The 24311-nt window shown below is 38.3% G+C and overlaps 3 protein-coding genes and 1 long non-coding RNA gene across 4 annotated transcripts; 2 read left to right on the plus strand and 2 right to left on the minus strand.

Annotated features, from left to right (window-relative positions):
- Positions 1-1031: 1031 nt before the first annotated feature.
- LOC112052686 (26 kDa secreted antigen-like) lies at positions 1032-3567 on the minus strand. Its single transcript, XM_024091863.2, has 4 exons — positions 3562-3567; positions 2995-3159; positions 2067-2193; positions 1032-1249 (listed from the first exon to the last, which is right to left on the minus strand). Exons 1-4 carry the CDS (start codon positions 3565-3567, stop codon positions 1032-1034), a joined length of 516 nt encoding a protein of 171 aa, XP_023947631.2.
- Positions 3568-5242: 1675 nt separating this feature from the next.
- LOC112052666 (uncharacterized) lies at positions 5243-7524 on the minus strand. The gene is made up of 3 exons (XR_008251888.1): positions 7361-7524; positions 6385-6586; positions 5243-5442 (listed from the first exon to the last, which is right to left on the minus strand). It is a non-coding gene; the product is annotated as an uncharacterized LOC112052666 (long non-coding RNA).
- Positions 7525-12846: 5322 nt separating this feature from the next.
- Positions 12847-17487, plus strand: LOC112052667 (protein D1-like). The gene is made up of 4 exons (XM_024091844.2): positions 12847-13020; positions 15086-15206; positions 15695-15911; positions 17214-17487. Exons 1-4 carry the CDS (start codon positions 12847-12849, stop codon positions 17485-17487), a joined length of 786 nt encoding a protein of 261 aa, XP_023947612.2.
- A 3012-nt stretch (positions 17488-20499) lies between these two features.
- LOC128199237 (protein D1-like) lies at positions 20500-24041 on the plus strand. The gene is made up of 4 exons (XM_052887924.1): positions 20500-20652; positions 21590-21710; positions 22504-22666; positions 23924-24041. Exons 1-4 carry the CDS (start codon positions 20500-20502, stop codon positions 24039-24041), a joined length of 555 nt encoding a protein of 184 aa, XP_052743884.1.
- The last annotated feature ends 270 nt before the right edge of the window (positions 24042-24311 follow it).

Below are 24311 nucleotides of genomic sequence, written 5' to 3' on the forward strand. Positions count from 1 at the left end.
ATATTGTGACGGTTCGTTATAAATTCTAGGCCCATCAATGTATGAAAAATGGTCGGTTTTCAGTATTTTAAAAATATATTGAGAGTATTACCGCCTAAAAAATCCCTGGCCAAACGTTCATTGACTATAAATTAATTTATACATTAAACAGATAGGTGAAGTGCGTTTATAATTCCATTTTATTTCATACAGTTTATGTCACAGCAATCGTTATTTCTTTTGCCAGGTGGCGGGCAAGCGTATTGCCGGGAACGGTAGAAATTGCCGGCAACTGGGTTGCTGAGTTTAAATTCTCTTAAAAACTTGGTGATGGAAAAGTTTGCACGACTTGCAGTTGTCCTGTAATAGATTATATAATAAATTATAATTATACTATTTTGACATCCGTGGCGCAGTGGTATGCGCGGTGGATTTACAAGACCACTTATGCATTACTGTGTGCATTTTAAGAAATTAATATCACGGGTCTCAAACGGTGACGGAAAACATCGTGAGGAAACCTGCATACCAGAGAATTTTCTTGATTCTCTGCGTGTGTGAAGTCTGCCAATCCGCATTGGGTCAGCATGGTGGACTATTGGCCTAACCCCTCTCATTCTGAGAGGAGACTCGAGCTTCTTTATTTATTAGGATAAGTTAACTTGAGTTTTTTATTGTATTTCTCAATACCTTTACCTTCTACCTTAACTACTTGCCTAGTTGATCTAGTTTTTAGCTTACTGAGTTTTTAGCTTTTTAGATACTGAGTTTTTCTTCTATATATTTTTTTAGTGGAGTGGGGTTATATTTTAATTACACACCGTGCGTACAAAAATACGTCATTATCATTAACATCTTTAATTATTTTAATAAGTTATTCAGTTTTTTGTCTGCTCTTCTGAGCAGAACCTGCCGTCCTAACCGGTAGAGTCTTAAATAGTAAACTAAGCCTACTTGAAATAAATGAATAATTTCGATTTTGACCCTATCACGTCATTATTGACACTATTATCTTATGCTCTGTATGTAAGGCTTGGTAACATAATGATGTTCTACCTCAATATTAATTCCGTTGTGATATCAATCCTTCCTGTCTTCTGTTCACACACCAGTGTCAGGATCCGATTGTCCCCGGCACCCGGCAGGGGTGAGGGGGGGTGGTAGCCGATGATCCTCTCGCCCCGGCTGTAGTTGGCGCCCGGAATGTTCACTATGATCCCGTTTATGAACTGCACGCCCTCGTTGAAGTAAAATTGGGGATAATCCAAATCTGAGAACAACGAAAAAGAAATTCATAAAGGTATGAGTATGGCTTGCAACTTTGTTCGTAACACTCCCAATAGTTCGCGCGGGCCGGGAGGTTTTTAGCGATGAATGAAAAACCCACGACTGATGAACCTCATTTCCCCGCATGCACGATTTCACACCCACGCAGTCTTTCGCCCCGTCGCCCGCATAGCATGGGAGTGTCATCGACGAACTTGCCAGACTAAAGTAAATAGCCACACTTAACATTTCAAAAGTGCATAAAGTAAAGCTTGTGCCATATTAGTGCGTTGCTTTAAGTTTCGTCGTACAACGTCGACGCTGCGACTTATGTATACTAATAAAGAGGTAAATTTTGTAGTATTGTAGGTGGTCTTTCCTCTCTACTAAACTGACTTTAACAATTCTTTTACCACTAGTATGCCTTGCTATTTGTGAGTGTCATAGGCTATATTTTATCTCCGTATTCTCACGAGAACGGGAACTACGCGGGTAAAACCGTGGGGTGTCTGCTAGTTCAATATATTTTAAATTACTTTCCACTTTAGATCGTTTAATCGTCTCAGGCAGTTTCAACAGATTGACGGGCGATAGACGAAACGAGTGATGCAGCGAACATATTAAGAAAATTCTCAGGTAGGTGTGCAGTTTCCTCACAATATTTTTCGTTCACCGTTTGAGGCACATATAACCGAAAAGTTAGATCTGTACGCTCCGGACCGGAACTCGAATCTGAGCCCCACAAATCGAAGGCAGAGGTCATATGCACTGGGCTATAACGGCTAATAAATAGAGGGGTCTGCCTAATGATAGTGACTTACCAGAAGTAATCATAGTATATAGTGCATTAGCGTCCACGTTGGGCCAGCTTGAGTACAGCGAGAGGGAGTTAGTGACTGCGACGGGTATTCTGTTCCCAAAACGCAATTTGTAGTCACCGTAGTATCTCTGCAATCAATATAAAGCTCCATCAAAATTGATGCATGTATAAAAATGATATATTTTGTTTTTTTTCATACATTGACAAGGTAGGTAAAACCTCTACGACTTTTATTTCGCCAAATTTAATTGTGTAGTCGGAAGGCCTTACAGAGGATTGACGGACGAGAGACGTAGAGGGAGAAGGGTAGTGCGCTATTCTGTCAGAACTCCGGTGCGATGACAAAAAATTATCCATGAAAAACATTTGGTTTATATGCATCGTTGAGGTTAACTGGTTGCGTGCGTCATCATCTTACGCTGTGACGTCGTCCACAATTGCGACGCAGGTGTGGCATACAATGCGTTGCGACGACACGACACAATGTGCTAATGAGTCATCGTCCTTTATTTTAATTTTTTTTTTGTTCTTTACAAGTTAGCCCTTGACTACAATCTCACCTGTTGGTAAGTGATGACGCAATCTAAGGTGGAAATGGGCTAACTTGTTAGGAGGAGGATGAAACCCTACACTTCTTTCGGTTTTTACACGGCATCGTACCGGAACGCTAAATCGTTCGGATGTACGTCTTTGCCGGTAGGGTGGTAACTAGCTACGGCCAAAGCCTCCCACCAGCCAGACCTGGATCAATTAAGAAAACCTCAATCGGCCCAACCGGGGATCGGACCCAGGACATCCGTCTTGTAAATCCACCGCGCATACCTCTGCTCTATGGAGGCCGTCAAATGAGGAGGAGGTTCTTACTCACAAGCATAGGTTGTTAAAGAAGTATTTCCATAGAAATCATTTGTTAAAAATAAAAAGCTTACTATAAGCGGTGCTTTCGGCGCTACTGGGATGACTTGAGGTACAATCGCAAACACCTTGAAGGCTTCTTGAAACGAATAAAGTGGTAGTTTGCATTCATGTTTGAAGGATGCAACTTGCAATACTAGGATAGCAGATAGAAGGCTCCGTCCTGTCCACGTTTTCATCTGCAAGCAAAATCATTATTTTACTACCTGACGCTGCACGGTTTTACCTCCGTGGTTCCCGTTCCCGTAAAAATACGCAGATAAAATATAGCCTATAGCCTTCCTCGATAAATAGGCTATTTAATACTAAAAGAATTTTTCAAATCGGTTTAGTAGTTCCTGAGATTAGCGCGTTTAAGCAAACAAACTCTTCAGCTTTATAATATTAGTACAGATACCTATAATAGTAGGTACGAAGTATTCGTGCGATTCAAAATTCCGCAGACGAAGTTGCGGTAGTTGGTTAGTATTACAAATAGACGCCCCGAACTTTTTAAATATACCCTATATTACTTCATTGGTAATGTATTTCCATTGGTGAAAGAATTTTTAAAATCGACTTTGTTTAGCCCTGAAACAAACAGTCATTTTCTTTAGTCGAGCAGACAGACAAGCAAGCAGACTTTTGAATGTGTATAATAATATAATGGATTACTTATAAATTATGACACATATTAACTTACTTTATTAATAATATGATGTATGTTATAAAACTCCACTGTAATAAAAAGTATTTAATACATTAACACAAACCAATTGTTAATCTAGCCTTATATTCACACTTGAAGTTTTAAAATACGAATTAGCAAACACGATACAATTATTATCAACGCAATTTTAAATGATGCATTTTAATTACATCTAAATATGTTTACCAGTTTGTTGAAACATTCGGTACCTACTTTAGTATTACCTACCAGTAATACCTACCAGTATTTATGTAAAATTAAATTGAAGTCGTATTCATTTTATATTTCACTTTATAATAATCTATACTAATATTATAATACTTACTAATATTATAAAGCTGAAGAGTTTGTTTGTTTGTTTGTTTGATTGAACGCGCTAATCTCAGGAACTACTGCTCCGATTTGAAAAAATCTTTTAGTGTTAGATAGTCCATTTATCGAGGAAGGCTATAGGCTATATATTATCCCCATATTCCTACGGGAACGGGAACCACGCGGGTGAAACCGCGCGGCCTCAGCTAGTACACTATAAAACTTAATATTGTAAGATAATATAGCTATTAGCTATGAGCCGTGATAGCCCAGTGGATATGACCTCTGCCTCCGATTCCGGAGGGTGTGGGTTCCAATCCGGTCCGGGGCATGCACCTCCAACTTTTCGGTTGTGTGGATTTTAAGAAATTAAATATCACGTGTCTCTAACGGTGAAGGAAAACATAGTGAGGAAACCTGCATACCAGAGATTTAGCTTAATTATCTGCGTGTGAAGTTTACCAATCCGCATCGAGCCAGCGTGGTGGACTATTTGGCCTAAACCCTCTCATTTTGTTAAACTCTGGGATAAAAATTTGCTTTTAGTACATAAAACGGTTTTATTTTATTATACGTTTTATTATATTACAAGTTGTATTTGTAATAATTTGTTGCATTCTAATCCCTGAATACACAATCGTAAAAATATGTTTTTCGTTATTTTCTTGGCAGCCATACCTATTACATTTCTGTTTTTTCTACAGTGTTTTACTATTCTACTAGTCATACTCTTTCGTTTGGTATTAGACATTAGATTAGTAAAGTTAACTCCAAACAGGGCAAGCTAATTAAAAGCGTTTAAAAAATGTACGAAGTTCTGGCTATCAAAAGGCTCTTATATTAAAAATAATATTAATCACGTGATCTTTATAAAAAAATAAAATTATAATTATAATCATAATCTATATTAATATTATATTATAAAGCTGAAGAGTTTGTTTGTTTGATTGAACGCGCTAATCTTGGGAACTACTGGTCCGATTTGAAAAATTATTTCAGTGTTAGATAGCCCATTTATCGAGGAAGGCTATAGGTTATATATTAACCCCGTATTCCTGCGGGAACGGGAACCACGCGAGTGAAACCGCGCGGCGTCAGCTAGTCAGTAATAAATTGCTTGGGCACTCAAATGTCCCGCAGGGAGAGGGTTTTTTATTCCTTTTGTATTAATAACATTGTCAAAAAGTTTAAAAAGGACAAATAAATAAATGAGTAAAAAATTAGCAATTAATCGAGAATTTTTTATTATTGTTTTCATTACATACAGCCTCCCTGGCAGCAAACATCTACGCCAATGGAATCACAGTTACACTTCGGCGCTGAGTACTGGCAGGTTGGTTTCTGGCACGTAGGCTTTGGCAACGATTGGCGGGAGAGAAAGAAGGTGCCAGCGATGGGATCACCGAGCTTCAAGCGCAATACGAACTCTGTGATGTTGAAGTTCCGTATGTTTTTGGAAACACTGTAAAAAAAATAATTTAAATTGTTAATTAAAGGTGCTATATTAAAAAAATAACTTTTAATCATCATACTAAAAAAGAAGATAAGATATAAATATGTATAAACTTTCATCATCATTATAAACACATGTTCGGCTCACTGCTGAGCTCAATACTCCTCTCAGAATGAGAGGGGTTTACACTTAGTGTAAACTTTAGACTGGACTAAAAAATATCATGAAATGTAAGAAAAGACAGGCGTCAGACTAGCCTGTATGTGTAAGAAACTAGAGGAGCGTCTGCAAAACAGAATACATCATCATCATTATCAACACATATTCGGCTCACTGGGTTCGGGGTTAGGTTAATATTCCACCATGCTGGCCCAATGCGGATTGGCAGACTTCACACACGCAGAGAATTAAGAAAATTCTCTGATATGCAGGTTTCCTCACGATGTTTTCCTTTACCGTTTGAGATACGTGATATTTAATTTCTTACAAAGCACACAATTAAAATGTTGCATTGGCCCGGACCGGATTCGAACCCACACCCACCGGAATCGGAGGCAGAGATCATTCCAATGGGCTATCACATGAGGGGTTGTTAGACAACGGTTTCTGATAAGTGATACTAATAATACAACTGACTGAATTTTGACGGCCTCCGTGGCGCAGTGGTATGCGCGGTGGATTTACAACACGGAGGTCCTAGGTTTGATAGCCGGCTAGACCGATTGAGATTTTCTTAAATGGTTCTGATCTGACTGGCCGGCAAAGACGTACCGCCAAGCGTACACGAACCTTTTATCACAAACCTTTTATCGTAGCGTTCCGGTACGTTGTCGTGTAGAAACCGAAGGGGGTGTGGATTTTCATCCTCCTCCTAACAAGTTAGCCCGCTTCCATCTTAGACTACATCATCACTTAGGTACTAACTTGTACACAAAAAAAAAATAAACTGACCTGGCCACTAAATCCGTGGTGATGGAAATACGTCGTCTTTGTAAATAGATGAAGGTCATATAACGGTGCGCCCCTTTACCGGGTATAGGGTTGGGAGCGACGTAGGGCGCGAGGGTGTCTCCGCGTCTTATGAACGGCCCGGGGATGTTGGCCACGCATCCCCAAACGAACTGATTGCTTCTGTCTCTGGATCCTCCATCGTCTGTAATGAGAACGAAAAAGGTAGAATAGAAATTTTTCCAACAATCTATTTGTTTCTTAGTGTTGATAGTTAGTGTGACAGCCTCCGTGGCGCAGTGGTATGCGCTGTGAATTAACAAGACGGAGGTCCTGGATTCGATTCCCCGCTAGGTCCTTTGAGGTTTTCTTAATTTGATGTCGTACAGAAACCGAAAGGGGCGGCGATTTTCATCCTCTTCCTAACAAGTTAGCCCGGTTTCATCTTAGATTGCATCATCACTTACCATCAGGTGAGATTGTAGTCAAGAGCTAACTTGTAAAGAAAAAAAATCCATCAGTGCTAGCTCGATACATTTCTAAATATGGTGTAACTTACTCGCATTTTGGAAAAAAATAATGAAGTGTCACTTTTTCCATCTGATCATTCGTTTCAGTAAAATTGTCATACTGGTTTATCAGCCAAGCCAGTTTAGGTTACTTCTTCAGCCATAGTTATTTTTGCCGCTAAGCTAGCTAGCTGTTTAACTTTATTTATGATGATGTGCCAAGGATACATACTCCTGTATACCAATATGTATGGATGCCACTAATATACAGGTATCTATGGCATAATACCTACGAGTTTGTCTCGAGAATTACGCATTTTCCGACATTTTTAGCGAGTGTTTCATGGTGTCGCTTGTTTAATGGACAACGGTTTTTTCAAAAAAGAGAGAGACTAGACCATCTCTTTGTTCATGTTCTATTTCTTTCTAATATTCTTATAAATAAAACAAATATTTTAGAAATATCTTACCAAGAGCAATCAGAGTGTAAAAACGATTATAATGTACATTGGTAAATGTCGTATAAGGTTTTATTATGGTCCCCTCCACAGGAATTGTGTCGCCTAGATTCGCTACATGGTCATTGAATATCTCCTGCAAAAGATAAATTTATGTCGGAGTTTATGGGTTTGACATCAGAAGCGGTTGTCTTGGCATTAAACTCAATGTCATTCTCAGCCATTCAGGGTTACCAATAAACCCTGAATGGCTGAGAATGACATTGAGTAGAGTCACGCACTTGTGAACGATGTGTGTAGGGTTAAAGGCGCCTTTGACAGATATCTAACACTCCCCTTTTTCACTCAAGTCACTCTAACAAAGATGTAGATGGATCGAATGCCACGACAAGAATGAGCTAGACCGCCCGAGCGGTCTCATATATCATCCAGCACTCGGTCTCCCACTACTTCTCACCTAGCTTCGTACTATCTCGACTCATGACGACACGAGCCGACCGATCAAATAACTTACTCGCGCCGATAAATATATAAGCGTTCAATTAAATACAAGCGTTGACACAAAAGTTTGCATGAAAGCTAAAGTGCTCACTACATTGCCACTTGCCACAAAAACTGGTAAAGTGTGAATGGTATCAAAAAATCAAAAACTTAAACATTGGAAATCTAAAACATTACTTTACTCACTGTAATTATACTAGGTGGAGACACTGGAATGATTTGAGGGACAATGTTGTATCTCCTGAAAGCTCTGTCAATCGCTTTTTTACTATCTCTAGGTTTGGATGCGGTATTTAATACTAGAAAGCTTAGAATAACTAATCGAACATACATGACGTCGTTTTGTTTCTCAAAATTACCTTTATTTGTATCTAAACAATTATAAGTATCTAAACAGTTACTGTTCTTTCCCAAGACTGATTGCTTTGGATCTAGAAAAAAAATCAAAAGCGTTTCTGCGGGTAAACTAAAAGAAAGTCAGCACAACAGAAACGCATTGTTGATTTATTTAGTGTGTGATATTTACAAAAAAATTATATGTAGCAACCAAGATAATAATAACTTAAGTCAACGAAGAATGTTTTTTTGTGTATCTGTTTTAATGTCATTTATCACAATTATTAAGTTGAATAGAATATATATTTTTAGTAAAAACCAAGGTAACAACTAAAAATAAAATTTAAAATTATTTGTACGAAACCAGCCATTGTTCTTGTAAATTCGAAAAATTGCTTTTAATTCTACAAAAGCAAACTTTGATCAAAATATTAGTTTTTCCTTGATTTGTAACCAAAAGAGAAATCAATGTCGAAGTAATCAACTAATTTTATAAAACGGTAAAGTTTGTGGTATTGTAGGGGTAATCGCTGGATCTACTGATTTACTTAAGATTTGTTCCCTAGATTAGAATGAGGCTAGTAATTTATAAACAGGTTTCTGTTTTGCTAACGCTCCTTAATTTCGCACATGAACGCGCCTTTATAACGCCCGTCTATACCAAACAACATGTTATATAGAACAAAAACTATTCCCAATAATTAGTATTTGACTACCTAATCATTGGGAATACAAAGTGCTTACGTATACTAGGAAATAGTTTCACTCAAAATTAATTTGAGTGGTTCAACCTAAATATTTTTATAAAAAGCAAAGAGGGAATCTTCAATATACCACGCAAAAATCGGTAAGTTTATATATTTACGACTGCTTGCTTGAATAAGTAAAACTTGGTAACTTATAGCTGCAAGAAATATTAATTGTAGAATTATATGAAGCTTGCATTTATATGTAAATAAATTAAAATGAACTAGTTATCTACACGAATGATTATGAAACTGTCCTTCTGTCCAAAGAAAAAATGATTTAATGCATTTTTTTTAATATTTTAATATATAACTTTTATAGACATTTCATTTAAAAGCTGCTTGTAGTTATTTATACGATACCATATCAATGAGCTTTTTTTATTTTATGTCTGTCTGTCTGTATGTTGAGCCGTTTTAAATGGGATTGTCACTGGAAGATAGAGGAGATTATTGAGAAACATGTGCCTACTTTTTAATTTTTTTATTTCACGTGTATGAAGGAGGGGGCGCCGCTGAGTTAATTACAGTTAAAACTATAATCCTACTAATATTATAAACGCTAAAGTTTGTATGGATGTTTGTTTAGATGAAAATCCATGGTTTCTTGAGATTTTCGAAAACTGATGATTTTGATGATACGAATGTTTGTTACTTTTTCACGCCTCGACTACTGAACCGAATTAACTGAAATTTAATTATTAACACACAGGCTACTTTTTATCCCGGAAAATCCAGGGATTTGTGAAAACCTAAATTCTACGCGGATGAAGTCGCGGGCGTATGCTAGTTTAAAATATAAAAATAAAATAACAAATCCGATTCCTATAAAAAGTAGTCTATGGTAGAATAAAGTCAGTCTGGTCAGCTAGTAGATAATAAAGTTCAGAGTATAAAATGTATGTGCCAATGAGAGATGATACATAGGTACATTCGCTCAAAAACATAACCCAACTTCAGTAATCGGGTAATATATCTAGTGTTGGCTGAAGCAAGTTTTTTTTTTTTTTTTAATCTTTACAAGTTAGCCCTTGACTACAATCTCATCGAATGGTAAGTGATGATGCAATCTAAGATGGAAGCGGACTAACTAGTCAGGAGGAGGATGACATTCACACCCCTTTCGGCCAAAAGTGATAAAGTGATAAGTGATTCTACTCAAAACATAACCCTGCTTCAGTAGTCGGGTAATATTTCTAGTGTTGGCTGAAGCAAGTGATTCAAATCATAATTATACACAACGATGTTCATTATTAACATTTTATGCAAACTATTAAATTCATATCATCCAGACAGCTTTAGCTTGATTGTACAGTAATTAAAATGTATGATATAATATTATAATCATACATAGCCAAGCTGACAGCAATCAGCAATGTTATTAGGTATCACGATGTGCCATTCAAATAATGAGTCATCTTCATCATTATCGCCACCATATTATCCGATGGACGTCCACTGCAGGACATTGGTCCTATATAGGGACTTCCAAACATCACAATCTTGAGTCGCCTACATCCAACAAATCATTACAACTCGCTGGATGTCATCAGTCTACCTGGTGGGGGGTCGACCAACAATGCACTTTCTTTTCTAGAGTGGGGTCACCGTTGCAGCACCTTGGGACCTCAACGTATATCAGCGCATCCAAGGCATATCGACTACATGAAGTTATAAGCTTGGTGATCTTATACAAAAGGTTGGTTATGGATCTAGAAGATTATGAGACGAATATCTTAGCATTCCATGGATTCACCGCGCGGGTGCCGGGTCCAGAGAGAAAAACTCCGAGCGTAGTCCTGAACTTGTGACTACAGGATGTAGGGTTAAGGAATTCCTTAACGATCGATCAACACTCCCTTTTCTCTGCTCGTGTTGTTCTCCCTGCCTAGCCAAATTTGGTAAGATCCTATAAGTATAACTTTGGATACTCGTTCTAATATAAACTAGCTGCACTTCTAGAGAGGCCAAGGTCTTTAAGCAAGTTATAGAGAGATTTTACTGGTAATCCTCTCGCACCTACTTTTACTGCCTTTTTAGGTCATTAAACAAATAAGTAAATATATAGTAAGTCCTTTAAGTACAAAGTAAGATGGTTTAACTTTTACCCGATACGACATAAATGTTATCTTAAGCAATTTGGTTTTATAATTAACACCATTTGTAACATCGGTTATCATTTTGTTAAACCAGTATATACCTATATAAAATAAAATATATTCGTATATCGAAACAGCATATTTAAGTATTTAGTATATAAATTTATATTAACATATAAGCGAATTGAGTACTGCAGAACACAAGTTACAAGTAAGTTGTTTAATAGAAAATGCAATCAAAAATTGCGTTGTATTTAGAATAAGTTAGCATAAAAATAACTCTTCTAAATGTAAATATAATATTAAATTTAGATAGAATTGGAATGATAATTATGCATAATATCTTAGAATTAAAAAAGGTTTTCCAATTAACTAACGAAAACGATAATTAAATAAATCCTGCCTAACGTCTTATTAATGAGAGGCTATAAGTTACTCGTAGATAAAAGTTATCAAGTCAAGAACTCCTGAAAATATTCTTTTTACGTTGCCTTGTTAGTCAAGGTTTTGTAAACGGAGAAACAGAAAACTATATAACTAATCATTAGGGTTCCGTAGTCCACAAGGCACCCTTGTAGTATCGCAATCGCCATGTCCGTCTATCTGTCTGTCTGTCCGCGGTTTAGCGCATGACTACTAGAAATATATATAAGCATAAATATATACACAAAAATTAAAAACAAAGTTGTAAATCTTGAAAAATATTATTTGGTCCTCTACTTATTGTAAAGTGGGGATGAATTTTTTTTATTCGTTTATTTGATAGTGTGGGGTATCGTTGGATAGGTAGGAGTTTTTCTATCACTGTTTTATGATTTGAAGATCCGTTAGTGAAATATTAAGGTTATAAAAGATGATTTTTGTTTGTGTCAAGTGTTCCTCCTCTCTACCAGCTAAAAGATTGTTATTGGATACGTCAAAAATTCACCGAAATAGGATATATAATGAAACTAGCGGACGCCCGCGACTTCGTCCGCGTGGAATTCAGTTTTTCACTGGACCGTGGATTTTTCCGCAATGAAAAGTAGCCCATGTGTTACTGTGTCCAGAGTAAAAACTATTTCCATACAAAATTTCAGCCAAATAGTTTCAGTAGTAGCGGCGTTAAAGAGTAACAAACATCCAAACAAACTTTCGCGTTTATAATATTAGTAGGATTAGAAGGTAGACTATAAAAGCCAAATATCAATTGATATTTAAAGAGCTATAGCCGTGGAATTTACAAAACCTACTTGGGGCTCGAAAATTTAATTTATTCGAATTTATTTAGTAATTTCAGTGTGATGCCCCATCAATAATAAATACAGACAGACAGACAAAAAGTTTTTTGTCAGTATAGGTTTTAATGCCTTCCAACTAAAATTTTCAAAATATCTTCAATGTACAGAATTTGACCTTGTTATCAACCCATATTCGGCTCACTGCTGAGCTAGAGTCTCCTCTCAGAATGAGAGGGCTTAGTCCACCACGCGCCCAATGCGGATTGGCAGACTTCACGCACGCAGAGAATTAAGAAAATTCTCTGGTATGCAGGTTTCCTTGCAATGTTTTCCTTCACCGTTTGAGACACGTGATATTTAATTTTTTAAAATGCACACAATTGAATAGTTGGAGGTGCATGCCCCGGACCGGATTCGAACCCACACCCTCCAGAATCGGAGACAGAGGTAATATCCACTAGGCTATCACGGCTCTTTGACCTATTAGAGTTTTATTATAAGTATAGATAATTAGATATCTACTATTCAAGAGTATTCATAAAGCGTACTTTTGTTTTTCAGCTATGCAACTAGCTAGCTACCAACATATATCCACAATGAAGATATACTTCTTAAGCGTCTTTGTGATTCTGGCAACTTGGGTGCTAGCTGAAAACGAGAATTGTGATCCAGAGACGATCGATAATGATGCTCTAAGATTAGGTGTTGCGTTCGAACAAGCTGATATAGTAAATGAGATCTTGCCCGAAGCGCCTTCGACTATATTGAAGGTAAGTTAAAACAATACATCCATACACACATATACTAAAAATTTAAGTGTCTATCTGTGATTTCATAATAAGTTGTGTTTTCCGAACCACTTATGCGCTTTCATCATCATCATCATCATCATCATCATTGTCAGCCGATGGACGTCCACTGCTGGACATAGGCCTCTAGCATGGACTTCCAAACACAACGGTCTCGAGCCGCCAGCATCCAGCGGCTCCCTGCAACCCGCTTGATGTCTTCGGTCCACCTAGTGGGGGGTCGACCAACACTGCGCTTTCCGGTGCGGGGTCGCCATTCCAGCACCTTGGGACCCCCAACGTCCATCGGCTCTTCGAACTATGTGGCCTGCCCACTGCCACTTCAGCTTCGCGACTCGCTGAGCTATGTCAGTGACTTTAGTTTGTCTGCGGATCTCCTCATTTCTGATTCGATCACGCAGAGAAACCCCAAGCATAACACGCTCCATCGCCCGCTGAGTGACTTTGAGCCTTCTAATAAGGCCCATAGTTAGCGACCAAGTCTCGGATCCGTAAGTCATCATTGGCAACACGCACTGTTCGAAGACTTTCGCCTTCAGGCACTGAGGAATTTCGGACGAAAAGATGTCGCGGAGTTTCCCGAACGCTGCCCAGCCGAGCTGGATGCATTACAAGACATTAAAACAAAAACATTTTTTTTCGGATTTTTTTTCCTAATCTCTGGAACGACTATCCTAGTTTAATGGGACTTTCACTGCAAGTAAAGGAGCTTATTGAGAAACACATAGCTTACTGTTTCGCCATTCAGCATCATTAACAGCCGATGGACGTTCACTGCTGGACATGGGCCTTTTTGCATAGACTTCCAAACACGATCTCGAGCCACCAACATCCAGCTGCTTCTTGCAACCCATTTGATGTTCTCGGTCCACCTAGTGGTAGTAGTAGTCCCACCAACGTTTTCCAGTCATCATCATCATCATTATCAACCCATATTCGGCTCACTGCTGAACTCGAGTCTCCTCTCAGAATGAGAGGGGTTAGGCCAATAGTCCACCACGCTGGCCCAATGCGGATTGGCAGACTTCACACACGCAGAGAATTGTGAAAATTCTCTGGTATGCAGGTTTCCTCACGATGTTTTTCCTTCACCAATAGACACGTGATATTTCTTAAAATGCACACAACTGAAAAGTTGGAGATGCATACCCCGGACCGGATTCGAACCCACACCCTCCGGAATCGGAGGCAGAGGTCATACCCACTGGGCTACCACGGCTCTTAAACGTTTTCCAGTGCAGGGTCGTAATTCCAGCACCTTGGACCCAACGTTAATAGGCTCTTCCAACTATGTGGCTTGCTCATTGCCACTTCGCTGACAGTCGCTGAGCTATGTCAGGGACTTTAGTTCTTCTGCGGATCTCCTCATTGCTGATTGGCTTACTTTTTACCAAGGAAAAATTCCTTCTCCGCGGAATTTGTGAAAATCTGAATTTCGCGTGGACATAGTAGTATATAAAATAAATATGCCCATCCTTTTAATATTATTCGAAATGAACAATCGCGCCTAATGAAAGGCAAATTAGGTATAACTAATAAAATTAGTCAAATCATTTGCCTAGAAAATTTACAAGCTGTAGTGTGAATCTCTTACGAGTTTATATATCTTCTATCTATTACCACCATTATCAACCCATATTCGGCTCACTGTTGAGCTCGAGTCTCCTCTCAGAATGAGAGGGGTTAGGCGAATAGTCCACCACGCTGGCCCGATGAGGATTGGTAAACTTCATACGCAGAGAATTGAACTAAATCTCTGGTATGCAGGTTTCCTCACGATGTTTTCTTTCACCGATTAAGACACGTGATATTTAATTTCTTAAAATGCACGCACACAACTGAAAAGTTGGGAGGTGCATGCCCCGGACCGGATTCGAACCCACACCGTCCGAAATCGGAGGCAGAGGTCATATCCACTGGGCTATCACGGCTTCCTTCTTCTCTCTATAGTAACATGATAATATGTCAGACAGAGAGACGTATAATGAGAGAGATAGAGGTATAATGAAAAATCTTTATTTTGCAGATATCATTTGAAACAGCTGAAGTCGTACTAGGAAACTGTATCTATACAGTTAGAACTGTAGTGCCTCCTAAAGTTAAATATGAAGGCGATCCACAATGCAACTATACCCTTGCCTTTTGGAGTAAGTTGCGTTTTTATTCATTCTGAAATGTAACGTAGAATGTTATGAAAGGTTTTACACTATTAGATATGTTATTAGCACGTCGAAACTGAGGCGAAAAAAGGCTCCTAATTGCCTTAATTTTCATAATAAACAACGAAAGTTATTTAAACAAATAGTACCGCACAGCCCGCACTGTGTTAGTTTCAGGTCCATATCCCCTATGAGAACTAAGAGTCGATGGACGATGGGGTCCCAAGGTGCTGAAATGGCGACCCCGCACTAGAAAGCGCAGTGTTGGTAGACCCTCCAACAAGTTGGACCGAGGACATCAAGCGGGTTGCAGGGAGCGGGTGGATGCTCACGGCTTGAGAGCTTTTTGTTTGAAAGTCCATGCAAGAGGCCTATGTCCAGCAGTGGATGTCCATCGGCTGTTAATAATGATGGATAGTGAAATCTTAATGGCCGGTAAAAAAGGCTGATAATGATGATTTATATTATATTTACAGATTTGGACGTGCCATCTCGAGTGGCGCCAGTTTTAAGTTCCTACCTCATGTATTTGGCTGTGAACATCAACGGAACTAGTATAGACATGGACAGTGGAGACGAAATAGCCTCCTGGATCAATGCCAGCCCCACGGTGGGGTCTGGGAAACATCGATGCTTAGCGGTGGTCCACCCTCAACCTGGATATATTAATCCTATGAATCGCACTCTTATCGAGTAAGTATTACGCTTTTTAACCAATATTTTATACTAAAGATAGAGCACTAGCATATCAAAACTGAGACAGACTGTCGAGTTGTATGTTCAGGAAGTGTAAAAACTATATATACATAAATGTAAGGTTCAGGCCAGTGTGGAAGTAAAACTTCGTAGTGCACAATAACAAATTCACTATTTATTCACTTTTCTTAACTTAATAACACTTTTTAGCAATCACTCCAAAATCTCAAGACTGAATGCCCGACTCGACCGCAGTCGTCGTACCCCCCCTACCGACCTTTTCCCCCAGTTGGTCGGCCGTGATTGGTCGACGTCTGCGATTGCTCGAGCTCACTGATGGGTCGACATCAATTGACCATCTTTTTATTAAATAAGAATCAAAAAGAACACTTTTAAAATTGAAAGTACATATAACAGTCATTTAGTAGACATATAATTCTACGGAAACCTAACATAAATATATATTGGAATCAAAGACAAAATTGTCCATGTGTGCCCTCAGTGGAGTCGCTATATTCGGATCACTTTTTGCGGTGATGTTATAGGCACGTAACCTATCTATAGTTTAAAATTATCATTGTTTTTAACAAGCTTTTTAGGTATAACTCTTGCATGTTTGAGAACAATCTTGAAAAATTTCTTTTTATTACTAACCCTCTGCCGCATGGACTAAACTCCGAATGGGGTTTTAAGAGCATTCAGAGGTAGCCAGTTCCCTCACGAAGTACCCGGGCAAGGAAGCGAAACCCTGAGGCCCGTATTTCCGCCCGTTTTATGGGAGAAGAAGCACATCACTTACTAATTATATTATCATACTACCGGACGCCCGCAACTTCGTCCGCGTGTAATTTAGTTTTTTAGAAATCATGGATTTTTCCGTGATAAAAAGTAGCCTATAAGTTACTCGATAACTTCCTCTGTCTATCAGATAATTCTCAGATAAGCAGGTTTCCTTAACCGTTTGAGACACGTGATATTTAATTTCTTAAAATGCACATAACTGAAAAGTTGTTGGACTGTTTAACAGTGGATATGACTGCTGAGGTCATATCCACTGAGCTAAAGCGTCTCTCGTTCTGCTTATTTACTCAACTTTGACAACATAGATTTATTTCATTGTACTTTGAGTGAATTCACAAAGTCTGCCCAGTGGGCTATTTGTTATAGTATAGTATGTAAAATGTTATGTTACTTGTAAATTGTATATGGCTACAGCAAATTGGGGATAACCTGGAATGTTAGTGTAAGTTTGTAAATAAATAAATAAAAATAAAACTATGAATAAATGATCTGTTTCAGTCTGGCCGTTTTTAGACTGAATCTCAACCAGCCAGAGCTGGCCACCAACTTCTCTCTCGGAGCGCCAGTAGCTGGCAATTTCTGGCAGGCGACCATCTTTACCGAAGAAGACAAATATTGGAAATTGGATCAGACTGGTTATTGCAATTTGGATCACTCTGAGTATTGCCAATCGGATCACACTAGATGTTGCCAATCGGATCACCCTGAATGTAGTGAATTGGATCACACTGAAAGCTGTGCTAGTCCTTGTAGCATGGAGGATTGCAAATAATTATTAGATGTTTTACTATACTATATTCAATTATTTATAACTTAACATAATAATAAATTTAAACTATCGTGAGTGTTATTCATATTAATTGATTATGAAACACGGCTAGAACTCACGTGATATAGAGTTTAGATCGTGCCGCGTTGCAAGTACCAGCTCATGACTAAGGGCCCTGTATGGGTTCAAAACTAGTCGGGCGTCCTCCGACCTAATATCACGTGAGTTTTAGTATGTGTTTCATAATCACTTAATAATAATAATTATTATTTTGTAGTATTGTTAGTAATAAATTGAACAAGAAAAATTTCTTTGGATTAAATGCTGGCACCTAATAAATTAGAACGCCCTGCTATTTTTCCCTGTCATGTTTTGAATTTGTATGGTTCACTGAAATACATAATAATTGACCCGGGATTCGAACTCTGGACCTCATTGTCCCTAGCTGAACCAGCTAACCACGGGACAATAATGATTTAAGATGTGCAATAATATGACACTACTAACCAACGCCCCGCGGTTGTACCCGCATAGTTCCCGCTCACGTGAGAATACTACGATAAAATATAGCCCATGTCATTTACCAATAACGGGGCATTCTAATGGTATAAGAATTTTCAAAAGTAAGTAAGGTTCACTACTATATCCAGAGATTACTGATTAAGGATTAGTTTTGTGATTTTTGTATTTATATTGTTGTCTCGTGTTGTTCTGTTCATGATAATGTATTGAATGCTGTGGTCACACCTAGAAGGTGCAATCGTATTTGTTACGTTTTTATGTAAGTAATTTAATATATTTTTTTATTGAGAAAGAATACAATATGGAACTTAAGCTAACTTATCCTAAAACTATACAAATAATGCCCACGTGGAACGGTGGCAAGAATACTGGCTGCATTTCCGCGCTGGACAGCCAGGCTGATCCTTTGCGCAAAAAATGAGCCAGCCCTTCTATCACCAGTCGAGGCAACTAGCCGCGGAGAAATGATTCGGTAAAATTTTTTGGCACTGCGACTCCATGGCCCAAGGGTCTCCACGGCAAAAGGTATGTAACTCTCTGTCAGAGAGGCACACTTGAGCCACTTACCGGTTTCAGCTTTTTCTTAATGTGTCGACGCATGTTCCCACATTAGGGCCCGCCCCATTTCCCAGGGAACCAGCGTCAATCCATCAGGTCTCTTGTCATCCCGACTAATTATAGTGCGGTGGGTTTTCAACCCCACCTGTGGGGTTTTAGGGTTATAAACGATATGCCTAGTGAGTATACATATTAAGGTAAGATTATCAGCATTAATGAACAGGTTTCGTTTTCTAGTATATTTTTTATTAAACTATTATCAAATTTATTGCTTTCAATTATCGCTATTCAAAATGTTGAAGTATAAAACGCCTAGAATCAGCCATTAAAACTTATAGCTACAACTGAGTTTTCGGTGAGTATTACTTATAGATCGATAGCCTGTTATAGACTTTTATATAGATATTCAAGTAATTTTATAAAAGCTGGAAAGGAGATGGTCCAAAATTGCATCGAGCCCAGGATCAGTCATTGTACCCTAGCGGAAATAAAAGAAGATATTTATTTAAACTATTTTTGATTATATAAATCTACGAATTTAATTCTTTCGAAATAATATTCATCATCTCCCAAAAAATGCAACACTACTATGTATAATAGGTAATAATGGCGGATTGATGACGTTTTCAATGCTGTAGTCGATTTGACGTTTGCTGTCAATTGTCATGTCATAGTTGTTATACGGGCGCCATCTTGATTTATCTCAAAAACTTGAGTTTTAATATTATTTATTTCTTTTTATTTAGTTAGATTTATTCAATTATTTAGGTTTTAATAATCCTTGTATTTTTAAAATTTTAATGATACGGTTTACAAGAGTGGACCTGAAATGGACCATTTCCTTTGTCAGCCCCTGATAATGTAGCAGGTAAATGTACCTACGGTTGACCACTGTGGAATTTGTACCGCATGGTCTATATATGGAGGCCATTGGATCAGCTTCCACCTTCACACAGGAAGTAAAACTATAAGGAGTTGTAATTGTTATCAATTGTAAATTATAATACTGTAGAACTATTTCATTTCAAAAGAGCAACTGTTGAGTTTTTTGCATGTATCTTCTCAGCAGAACCTGCCTTCCGAACTGGTGGTAGAATCTTTACAAATAGTCAAATGACGTGTCAAAAGTGCTTGTCAATTGAGCCTACTTGAAATAAATGAATTTTGATTATACAGGATTCCATTTCCAAATTTGAACAGTAATGTTCGCGGTACTTCGCAAAATTTCTATAGTACCTACTCGTTGTGCATGGTTGTGCTAACGAAATAAGGATTGTTTTTCTGGCAAGCAGCAGCTGCATCAACTTTGTTGTGTCAGAGCCATCTTAAATATTTATTTTATTCTGTTTTTAATATTCAATGTTCCTGAGATGCTCTCTCTGAGAGCGTCTCCGGTAAGCTTCTCGGATCTTCGGATCTTCGGAGATCTTCGGATCGTTAAAGGTTTGAACAGCAGGTTATTAAACCTAACGCCCCTGTTAAACTTCGTTGGAACCCACGTCCGAAGGACGGACGTAAGAAATGGAGGTCTTCATCTTTGGCAAAGACAATGATGTTGTAATTATTAAACGTTCTAAGTGCGTCTAAGACACATTGGGGTCGGGGTTTAACCATTGCCCCAGATTAGTGATAACTGCTAAACATCGTTGGAACCCACGTCCGAAGGACGTAAGGAATCGAGGACTTCATCTTTAGCAAAGACGATGTTGTTGTAATTATTAAAAGCTCTAAGTGCATTTAAGGCACATTGGGGTCGAGGGTTTAACCATTGCCACAGATCAGTGAGGTAGGATCTACAATTTTTTTTGTTGAAAGTAACTCATAAGCGTAAGATATTATACGAGCAGCGCCATCTAGTTTGGCATGCCAGAAATAATATGTCACTACAAATAGAAATAACGGTTTTCAGTGTCAGTAACTCATCGAGTAACCACAATGCGAGTACTGCTAGTGTGTGTAGCGGTGGCGCTACTGAGTAGCCCGGTCGAGCTGCGCCCGCGTCGCCGCCGACCCACCGTGGCAGATGCCTTCAACGACGCGGAAATTCCTAAAATCTTGAACATCACTGCACCCAAAACAATGCTTGACGTGAGATATAGCTAATAGTGTCACCCATGTCTAATCCATGTTTATAAACACTAGCAAACGCCTGCGACTTCGTCCGCGTGGAATTTAGTTTTTTACAAATCCCTCGGGAACCATGAACTTTTCCTGGATAAAAAGTAGTCTATATATGTGTTAATCCAAGCTATAATATATCTTAATACCAAATGTCAGCTAATTCAGTTCCGTAGTTGAGGCGTGAAAGAGTAACAAACATTCATGTCATATCATCAAAATCATCAGTTTTCGTAAATCTCGGGAAACCATGTTTTTTTTTTCGGGATAAAAAGTGGCCTATGTGTTAATCCAGAGTAAAATCTAGTTCCATTCCAAATTTCAGCTAAATTGCTTCAGTAGTAGCGGCACATGGTAGCGGCGTTATAGAGTAACAAACATCCGAACATTCATACAAATAGGATTACTTAACTTAAAAGCACGTACAAAAGTAGGGTCGAGCTCCTCATCTTTATCAACCCATATTCAGCTCACTCGAGTCTCCTCTCAAAATGAGAGGGGTTACGTCAATAGTCCACTACGTTGGCTCAATGCGGATTGGTAGATTGATAAATATATGCTGTCGCGACATTTTTTGTAGAAAATGATGTGTTCTGCAAAGTTGTAGTATATTATGTTATTCTAACATCAATAGTTTTGGCAGCGCACGCCATGTAAACAAAACTTGTTTACATTATTAGATTAAACACCTTGGGTTACATTATTAGAGTTTATGGAAGGATCCCTAATTTTGTTAAAAATATAGCCTATAGCCTTCCTTGATAAATGGGCTATCTATCACTGAAATTATTTTTCAAATCGGACCAGTAGTTCCTGAGATTAGCGCGTTCAATCAAACAAACAAACAAACTCTTCAGCTTTATAATATTAGTACAGATTTCCTGACAACATAGGTATATTTTTACAGGTATGCTATGAAAACGCAGCCATCAACCTGGGAAACCAAGTAAATGCTGGAGACACCATCGGAGAACTTGAAATTAACTTCCCCGGTGAACCTGGCTGTCTATACACCTTAATCGTACTTAGTAAGTACTTACTTAGAGGTTCTATTTAACGGTTGTGTTTCTGTGTGAAACTATTTCGTCGTCGAACGTCTTTCAAATGCTTAAAATCTTTTTTTATCTGAGGGGTGTGGTTTTTCATCCTCCTCCTAACAAGTTAGGCCGATTTCATCTTAGATTGCATCATCACTTACCATCAGGTGAGATTGTAGTTAAGGGCTAACTTGTAAAGAATAAATAAGAAATTATAAAGTTATAAAACGTTTTAAGAGTGTATAAAGAATTAAAATCATAATAATTTTTTAACGTAAAAATGGAACCGACTTCGAAGACGTATTTCAATTATTTTGATTTTAACACAAATGTACTGAACCGATTTTTATGAAAGTGAAATAGGACCAATCTGAAAGTATACTCTTTCAAACAAAAAAATATTTTTCAAAATTGGTTAATAAATGACGTAGTTATGAGGTAACAAACATTAAAAAAAAATACGCGGCGAAGTGAGCACCCCCTCCTGTTTTTGAAGTCGGTTAAAAAATATTACATTAAATATATATATGGTGGTGGTGATGATGATGATGATGATGATGATGATGATGATGATGATGATGATGATGATGATGATGATGATGATGATGATGATTATGATGATGGAGATGATGATGATGATGGTGATGATGATGATGGTGATGATGATGATGATGATGATGATGATGATGATTGTGATGGTGACTTTGTCTTACAGGCCCAGACCAACCTAGCGCAGATGACCCTTACTGGCGATCTTATATAATGGGGATGTTCGTAAACGTAGGCACCGCATCCGCCAGCTCACGTAGTCTGGACCTCTCGACGGGCTGCGAGGTCGTCGACCTTCTCCCCGCCAGCCCCATCCCTGGCACCGGACCCCACACATACATTTTCCTCTTGTTCCAACAGCCAGATGAAATCGATACCTTAGCAGACGATATTGTGGCGTAAGTTTTCAAAAAAAAAATCAAAATTCAAAATTTTTCAATTAGGCTTTACAAGCACTTTTGAAAGGTCAGGTATATGTCAAAATTTAATTTAATCTAATGGTGGTAATAATAGACGAAAACTTAAAATCAAAGTTTAGGTTCCAAACGCGCCTTGATCCGAGAAGAGCCCACAACAAACTCAGCCAAGGTTTATTTTTTTTGTTTACCACCATTTTACAAACTTATTTAAAACTAAGCAGACAGTCGTATAACAGTTTAACACCAATCTTTTTTATCATTTATATACTAACACTATAATAAGACTACTAAAAGCTTGCGTTTAATGCAATTTTGCACTTTAATTTTCTTATACTCATTTAACTTGCTGTCGCCCCACGGTTTAACCCTAAAGGTAGTTCTGGGATAAAATATATTCTACAAAACTCACAAATAATGTGTATTTCAATTAATAAAAGAAATTTCAAAATCAGTTTAGTAGATACAGAGATTACAGCTACAACCCCATAAAATCACGAACTCAAAATTTGGCTTTACGTCTTTGCACAATAATCATTCGCTACAATGGCCCCCATTACAGTGCTCGCCACGGATCTTTATGTTTGTGAAGTTAGCTGCGGAATGAGTATGCACATTCGTACAGACGCGAACACTTCCCGCCCGCGCCGTTTGTACCGCTATTGATTCATTGCGCAGTCATTTGGTGCTAACTTCACAAGCACAATATCTTTTGGTACTGTACACTGAAATAAATTTATTTATGCCAATATATAATGTACAATATCTCGTGGCACTGTACATTTCAGTGGCATAAATAAATTTATTTCAGTGTACACTGCCACGAGATATTGTGATTGTGAAGTTAGCAACAAATGACTAACTATTTCTAGAGCTGTGCTAGCCCAGTGGATATGACCTCTGCCTCCGATCCGATCCTCCGAGGGTGTGGGTTCGAATCCGGTCGGGGGCATGCCAACTTTTTCAGTTGTGTGCATTTTAAGAAATTAAATATCACGTGTCTCAAAACGGTGAAGGAAAAACATCGTGAGGAAACCTGCACACCAGAGTACCTAATTCTCTGCGTGTGTGCGTTTCATACCTAATTATCTGCGTGTGTGAAGTCTGCCAATCCACATTGAGCCAGCGTGGTGAACTATTGGCCTAATCCCTCTCATTCTGAGAGTAGACTCGAGCTCAGCAGTAAGCCGAATATGAGTTGATAATGATGATGATGATGAAATAACTATTTGTTTGCAGATTGAACACAGACCGCATGGCCTTCAATATTGCTGATTTTGTTGATAACTACTGCCTCCAGTGTCCCGTCGCTGGCAACTTCTTCGTTACGGAGTTCCAAGATCAAGATGATGATTGATTGCGAACATAGCTTCACCCTGCTTTTATTATCCTATTATTGTGGCTCTTATTATGATGATACTTTGATATAAATTATGATCACTTTGTGTAATCGACCATTCGACGCGATGTGCCGATAGATGGCAGTGTAAGTAACTTTGTATCGCGATATCGAATGGTTCGTACAAAAGGTAATATTGTTTATAACACATTTGCTCGTAAAGTATCGCTTATATCACCAATTTCAATATCGTAATGTATCTCATTACGCACATGTGCCGTAATGTAA

This window comes from Bicyclus anynana, chromosome 20 (genome assembly GCF_947172395.1).
Source record: "Bicyclus anynana chromosome 20, ilBicAnyn1.1, whole genome shotgun sequence".
Classification (NCBI taxonomy): Eukaryota; Metazoa; Arthropoda; class Insecta; order Lepidoptera; family Nymphalidae; genus Bicyclus; species Bicyclus anynana.

Bases quoted from the DNA above. Each gene is read 5' to 3' on its own strand.
- LOC112052686 (XM_024091863.2), bottom strand. The intron at 2,194-2,994 runs GTAAGCTTTTTA...TATTGATTGCAG, and splicing joins CGCCGAAAGCACCGCTTATA to AGATACTACGGTGACTACAA. The intron at 1,250-2,066 runs GTAAGTCACTAT...CGTTGTTCTCAG, and splicing joins ATATACTATGATTACTTCTG to ATTTGGATTATCCCCAATTT.
- LOC112052667 (XM_024091844.2), top strand. From the start codon at position 12,847: ATGAAGATATACTTCTTAAGCGTCTTTGTGATTCTGGCAACTTGGGTG. The intron at 13,021-15,085 runs GTAAGTTAAAAC...TTTATTTTGCAG, and splicing joins CGCCTTCGACTATATTGAAG to ATATCATTTGAAACAGCTGA. The intron at 15,207-15,694 runs GTAAGTTGCGTT...TTATATTTACAG, and splicing joins CTATACCCTTGCCTTTTGGA to ATTTGGACGTGCCATCTCGA.
- LOC128199237 (XM_052887924.1), top strand. From the start codon at position 20,500: ATGCGAGTACTGCTAGTGTGTGTAGCGGTGGCGCTACTGAGTAGCCCG. The intron at 20,653-21,589 runs GTGAGATATAGC...ATATTTTTACAG, and splicing joins CACCCAAAACAATGCTTGAC to GTATGCTATGAAAACGCAGC. The intron at 21,711-22,503 runs GTAAGTACTTAC...TCGTAAACGTAG, and splicing joins ATACACCTTAATCGTACTTA to GCACCGCATCCGCCAGCTCA.